This window comes from Corvus kubaryi, unplaced genomic scaffold, assembly GCF_017639235.1.
Source record: "Corvus kubaryi isolate FWS band 111438036 unplaced genomic scaffold, C.kubaryi_AGA036_p1.0 37130, whole genome shotgun sequence".
NCBI classification, from domain to species: domain Eukaryota; kingdom Metazoa; phylum Chordata; class Aves; order Passeriformes; family Corvidae; genus Corvus; species Corvus kubaryi.
Genome location: NW_024581033.1, coordinates 206,352 through 212,990, shown reverse-complemented (window position 1 = coordinate 212,990; position 6,639 = coordinate 206,352). Strand labels below are relative to the sequence as shown.

The 6,639-nt window shown below is 62.8% G+C and overlaps 1 protein-coding gene across 1 annotated transcript in view; it reads left to right on the top strand.

Annotated features, from left to right (window-relative positions):
* The first annotated feature begins 2 nt into the window (after positions 1–2).
* Positions 3–6,639, top strand: part of B4GALNT4 (beta-1,4-N-acetyl-galactosaminyltransferase 4) — a 19,022-nt gene continuing 12,385 nt past the window's right edge. The window contains exon 1 of the mRNA XM_042021234.1: positions 3–153. Within this exon, the coding sequence (XP_041877168.1) occupies positions 3–153 (151 nt within the window). The remainder of the gene's footprint in view (positions 154–6,639) is intronic.

The window sequence follows — 6,639 nt, the reverse complement described above, 5'->3', positions numbered from 1 at the left end:
GCATGCCGCGGCTCCCGGTGAAGAAGCTCCGGAAGCAGCTGAAGCTGCTGCTGCTGCTGGCGCTGCTCACCTCGGCCGCCTGGTTCACCTACCTGCACATCAGCCTGGTGCGCCAGGGCCGCGCCCTGCGCCTCCCCTTCGCCTACGGCAAAGGTAACGGGGGGAATGGGGACCCGGCAGCCCCCGGAGCGGGGCCTCGGGGGGCTTTGGGGGGCCCCAAGGGGTGGTGGAGCCCCCCCCCGCCCCGCCGGAGTACCGGAGCACCTGAGGTTTGGGGGTCCCCAGGGCGTGCCAGGGCTCCCCCCCTCACCGAGCTCTCAGAGCAGCTGGGGTTTGGGGGTCCCCAGGGGGTTTGGGGGTCCCCCGCCCCGCTGGGGCCCCGGAGCACCCCCTCAGGGGTGGGACCCCCCCGTTTGCAGCGCTGGCTTTGCGTCCCGCATCACCCGCGTGGGTTTGGGGCGAGCGGGACCCCTCCGTGGGCTCCGCGCCCCGGCGTTGGACCTCCGGGAGAAGGGGACACCCAGGAGGGCCCCCAGACCGGCCGGGGCATTCATTGTCCCCCCTCGAGCGGCTCCGTCCTCATTTTTCCACCCGCTGCCTTGGCTGCGATGACAAAGAGGCCATTTATAGCCACTCGCCGCTGCTGGAAGGGGCAACCTCTTCGTTCCCGTCCCTTCCCGACGTTCCCAACCCTTCCCAACCCTCCCCATCCCATCCCAACACTTTCTCAGCCTGTGCTTCTCTGCTGTATAAAAAAACCAAAATTCCTTTTTTCTCCCGCCCTCGGATCGCGGCCGGGACGGGATTCCGGGATGCTCCGGAGGGACAGGTGCCCTAAGGCTCGGCTTCGTGTCCAGCCGCTCCCGGTTTTCCCGTGGCAGACCTCCGTGGGCTGCCCGGGGGCGGCGGGGGGCACAAAGCGGCTCGGAATATTTGCTGGGTGAAACTTGAGCCGCAGCGTTCCTGGTGGGACCGACCTCGCCCAGCGCGTTTTGTCCTAAAAAATGAGAAGAGGACGGGATTTGGTGCTTATGGAGGGAGGGTAAGGCTTTCCCGAGGGGGTCAGAGCGGTCCCGGGGGTTGGCAAAGCCTCCCGGCTGGAAAAACCAAAGTTTCCGAGTGGAGCAGCAGCATGATCCTGCAAATTTTTGGGCCTTACGGTAAAATCGGGATAATGCGAATGAGCGAGGCAGGAAATGAGGCTGCTGGAGGGGGGGGGGGCACCGGGGGCTGCCGGCTCCCTGCGGGATCCTCCGTGGTGGGAAAGCCGCAGGGTCCGCCTGGTGTTCCCAAGGGGGTTTTCCCTGTGTCCCCACCGTCATCCCGAGCTGCTTCCCGCTGGCCCCGCCGTAATCCCAGTGCTCGGGACGGCCGTGTCCGGCCTCGGGCAGGGGGGGAATGGCATGGGGTTGCCGTCCCTGTGGATGGCTGGCTGGGAAAACCGGGGACCGGGGTCCCCCCCGGGTGCTGGGGTGCAGTGGCGCGAGGGTGAGCCGAGGTTTTCCTGCCGGGAGGATGCACAGGGATGCCGTGTGCCGGGATATTCCCAGGTGCTGAGCCGGGCACAGTGCCTTATCCCTGCTCTCCCTTCGTGCCTGGCATCCCGGCCGGCCCCTGGGGTGCTCCATGGGTTCTCCTGTGGAAGGAAGGAAGGGAGGGGATGCCCAGCCCTGCTCTGGGTGCCAGCGGGGCCGAATGGCTGCGAGCTGGGAGTGAGGGGCGCTGGGCTTTGGTGGAGAACAGGGTCTCTGGGAGGGGGGAAGAGAGATGGGAAAGCGTTGGGCCGGTGATGGGCTCGGGTTGCCCCTTGCCATGGGGAACACGGGCTCCTTCCCTGGCTGAGGTATGGAGAGGTGGCTGATTCCCCAGGGAAAGCTGGATCCGGTTGTCCGGGACAGGACTCCAGGGAGATACCGCTCCTTCCACTGGGATTTTCAAGTGGGCGCATAAAACCTGGGTGAAGGTATAGGAAAGGCAGAGTTTAGGTCCCATTCAGCTTTTTTGGGCACGAGGTGGTGGAAAGGGGTTGGGTGGAAGCTGGGGAAGGCTTTGGCCATGCACAGATGGACCCTCATTCTGCTGCTGCCAGAGTGGGAGAGCCAGGGAGTGTTTTAGGTGGAAAAACATTGAACGGAGTAGAAAAAAAAACAGACCAAAAAACCCCAAAATAGATCACAGGAAATAAACCACATTGAGGAAAAAACTTGGTGCAAGGGTTTGGGGGAAGAGCATCACCCCAAGGGTCTGCACACCAAAAGGAGTTTGGGGATGACTTTTGGATTTGGCCACCATGAGCCGGGACCTGTCTGTCTGTGCCAGGGGCACTGCCCGGTTAATTAACAGGGAAAAAGGTTAATTACTCATTGAACAGGGTGTCAGCAAGCAGCTGGACGCTCTGGAGGCTGCAGATGCAGGGCAGGAGGATTTTAGGTAGTTTTGGGGGGTGTTAAGTGGGGAAGACCCATCCAAGTGGGTTGGGAGCACAGTGGGATTATCCCAGGGGTCCCGGCCCCCTTGTTGGTGACACCTGGAGCATCCAGGGGCTGTGCTGGGAGCTGGGCTGGCTCCTGATAAAACACCCCCCTTCTCCTCATCTTCTCCGAGTAGATAATTGCCCTTCTCTGCCTAATTGAACACACGGGTTCCTCTTGGAAATAATGAGGCCATTACCGTGCTCTCCCGGCTGGAAACTGCACCGAGGCAATGGGGTGGAAACGTGGATGCGCCAGGTGGAAAGGGAAGGGGAAAGGATGAGAAAGCCAAAAAGAAGAGGGAGAAAATGACAATAAAACCCTGAAGTGGCTCTTGGTGGGGGTGTGGGGCTGGGGGTTTGCTGGGATTTAGCATGGAGGGTGCTGGCGGTGCTGGAGCGAGGTTTTGGGAGGATTTTGGGGTTCCGGGGAGCCCGGGATGGGTGCTCAAGGGTGCTAAAGGCAGTCCAGGGGTGAAACGGGGGATGCTGCCTGCTGGACGTGGGTCACCCCTCTGCCGTGGTCCAAAGGGCTCCTGAAACCCCCTGATCCCGAGGCAGCCATGGGATGGATGCTCGGTGTCCTGTCCTTGGCTGTGCTCCCTGCAGGGACCTGTCTTTGGGGGGAGCAGGAGGGAGAGGGTTTGGGATGATGTGTCCCTCTGGGATCCGTCTCGGCAGATCCTTTGATTTTAATTGGGAGGCTGGGATGCTGCAGCCTGCTGTGGGCTCCGTCCTTTTTGTCGGGGATGCCGGGAGCAGGTAGGGAAGGGGATGGGAAGGGCCCTTTGAAGATGAAGGGCAGCGGGATTTGGGACTGGGCCGGGAGCTGCTTTTTCTTCTCCTGGCATCACCCTGCTCTCCTGTCCCTGCTGGGAAAGGCTGTTTTCCCTGGGTGGACCCACACGGGGTCCTGGTGCCAGGGAAAGCAGGTCCCATCCCTGCTGCTGGAAGGGAAGCTTGGAGCTGGGGGAATGGGCTGCTTTGGGTGTCACCGGGACCCTTTTTCCATATGGGAAGCCCTTCCCAGGCTGCCCCAGGCTCCGTGCCCTGCTCCTCTAGGGTGCCCAATGGGAAAAATTTGGCACCTGCCTCTTTTGGGCTTTTCAAAGGCAAAAATGTGTCTCTTCAGAGGCACGAGTGGCTTTGAACCACCCCAGGGTGGCACCTGTCCCCAGCCTGGCTGTGACTCGGCCCCCTTGGCGCCCAGAGGGTCCCCAAAACTGCCCCTTTCAGCCGGGGGCGAAGCGAGGGATGGCTTTTCCCAAGCACCGGGAGCTCTTTGCATTGGTGTTTGGGAGCTTTATCCTTCCCAGCGCTGCCCTGGGTCTCTTCCATCCCTTCCCTGGGCCTGCAGCTGGGCCTCTCCAGAGCCGCTCCTTGGGAAGGGGTGAGCAGCCCCCTGGGGTATCAGTGGCCTTGGCACTGGCAGGATGCAGGGATTTTGGCTGGATGAGGAGCCAGGTGGGAGCTGCTGGAAGAGGCTGGAAAGCTGGAACTGGGATGGTGACCCCGCAGGCAGCGCGGAGATCAGGGGCTGGAATGTCTCTGGGGTGAAATGCACCCTAAAGTTGCCAGCATTTCACAGGGACCTTCTCCAGAGGCTGCATCCCAGGCAGCCGAATCTCTGTGCTGTGCTGGGGGCTGCGAGTGAGCCTCTGTTGGCATGGAGCAGGGTCTCGTGGGAGCTGCTCCCGCTCTCTTTGGGTCTGCATGGTGGGGCTGAAGGGCGTCGGATGCGCAGGGAGGGACATGGGGGCGGTCTGGGGGCTGCCCGGTCCCAGGAGGGATTCGAGGTCCTGATTATGAGCACGGAAGTGTCGGAGCCGCCTCCCCTGGTGCGTGTTTGTCAGCTGGAGTGGTCTCATGGCAGCTCCATCGCCAGCCAGAGCGATTCCGCATCGATTTCCACGGCTCCAGCTGAGAGGGCTGTCACGGAGCAGGAAAACAGCTGGAAAGGAGTGGGGCAGGCAGGAAAAATCCCCTTCGCTCCTCCACTTCCTTCGGCGAGGCCGTGACAGGTCCGAGCAGGCAGCGGTGCCCGAGGGAGGCAGGGCAGGGGTGGCCAGGGACTGGTGCCGTGTCCCCGTGGTGGACACAAACCCCGTTCCCCTCGGCCCCCTTGGTGTCACCGGCTGTCACCCAGCCCGTGCCACCACCTTCCGTCCGGGGGTTGTGGCCGGGATTTTTGTCCCGTGTTTCTGTGGCGCTGACAGGGGGACTTGTGGTATTGATTCCTCGCTGGCTAATTATAATCGCCTGACATCTCGTTAGGAGGCTCGTGCAGGGCTGCTCCTCCTCCGAGGCCAGGAAGATTTGGGAATGGAACCTCGGGGTTTAATGGAGGCGCCGCCGCTGCCGCCACCTCTGCTGCAGCTGTGTCGGGGTTTAAATGTCACCTCCCTCCCTCCCTCTGCGTCGAAGGGCTTGGAAAAGGGCCAGGAGAAACCCCGGCAGGGAAGAAAGGGACTGTGTTTGGAGCTGGGGAGGAGGAGGCGGGCGCTGGGATGTGAAAGGCTCTCTGTGCTTCCCAGCGGAGTTACGGGGCTGGGATAGCGGGGAGGCGCTTCTCCCGTGGGAGGCATCGCTGTGGGTCCGTCGTACCCATGGCCTGCTCCCCGGGATGAGGATCCTGGCTCCCTGTCTGGAGGCTGCTGTGACTCAGAGCTGGTTTGTGCCATGGTTGGTGCTTCCTGCCCCCTCCTCGCTGCTCCCGACGCATCAGCGTCGCTCCAGGGAAGAGCTCTTAGTGCTTCCATCCCCTCCCTGAGCATCCCCTTCCCGAGGCCAGCGGGTCCCTGCTTGTCCTCAGACCTTCTGCCGTCCCTCTCCCGCCCTCTCTGCTCCTGGAGGGAGGCTGGTGAGGGAATGGGTGCAGCAGTGCTGCTGTGCATCCTGGTGGGATGCTGGGAGGAACTGGAATCCTTCTTCCTCCTCTTCCTCTTCTCCTACCCCTGAGCCGCTCCTCCCGCAGGGCTGCGCTTGGGACCGAAGGGATTTTTGGGAGCGGTGATGCTCGTTGGCAGCAGGCGCTGCCCCGCCCCGCCCATTATCCCCATGGCTCTGGTTCCCAGTTCCCCACAGCCCGACCAGCAGTCGTTTTCCGATATTAACATTGCCAGGGAATTGCGTGGACGCCCGGAAGCCTTTTCTGGAGCGGTGCTGGTGCTTTTGCTCCTCCCTGGATGTGGGAGCCCCTCAGAAGGGATGGGGAGAGCACGGGGGGCTCGTGGGGTCCTGAGAGCTCCAAGGATGAGCCTGCCCAGCTGGGGTTAACTCCTGGGGGAGAGTGAAGCAGGATGGCCACGTCCAGCCATCCTTCTGGATGCAGCCAGGGATGCTGCTGCCTCGGGATGCCAGGCAGGGGGTTTGTCTGTGGCAAATCCCACGGGAGACAGGTTTATCTCCCCCGAGGCCGGGAGAGACTCCCTGAGTGGGTGCCACAGAGCCACTCCTGCCTTCCAGCCCCGGGCAGGTCCCTCGGGAGCGCTGGGCTCCCGGTGGCTGCGGTGAACGGACGGATCAGCGCGGTGGGAACTCCTGAGCGGAGTGTGCAAGACGAGCACTGGCTCCGGTCCTGCTGCTCCCCATCACCCTCCTCACCGAGGGAAGAGGGATGGATGCAGGAACGGAGCTGGGAGAAGGGAGGGGGCGGCCGGGGGAGCTGCCAGGAGCGAGCTGGGGCTGCCAGGGGCTGAAGAATGGCCGAGAGCAGAAGAAGGGGCTTTAGAGCTTAATTTCCTGTCCCTGCCGTGGGGATGGGATTTGTGCTGCCATCTCCAAGGAGACGCCGGCTGCGCGGCCGCTGGAATACTAATGGTGTGGGAGGCGTGTGGCGGGGGGCTCTGGGCACCCCAGGCCCCTCCCTGGCTGTGGCAGCCGCTGAGGCCGCTTCATTTTGGGGAGTGGGAGCCCCCAGGACTCGCTGGTGGTGTGGAGGGACAGGGACATCTTCCCACACCCTTGGGAATGGGTCGATGACCCCTTTCCCGCAATTCCTGGGTGCACCTGAGGCTCCCCCTCATTGCCACGTGGGGGTGGCTGGCTTTTGGGGGCCCACAGGAGCTGGCTTTTGGACACCCACCTCTCCGAGCATTGCCTTGAGCTTCCCGTGGCTCTGGATTGAACCACGGAGCTGCACGCCGGCAGCGGTGGCTGAACTGCAAACT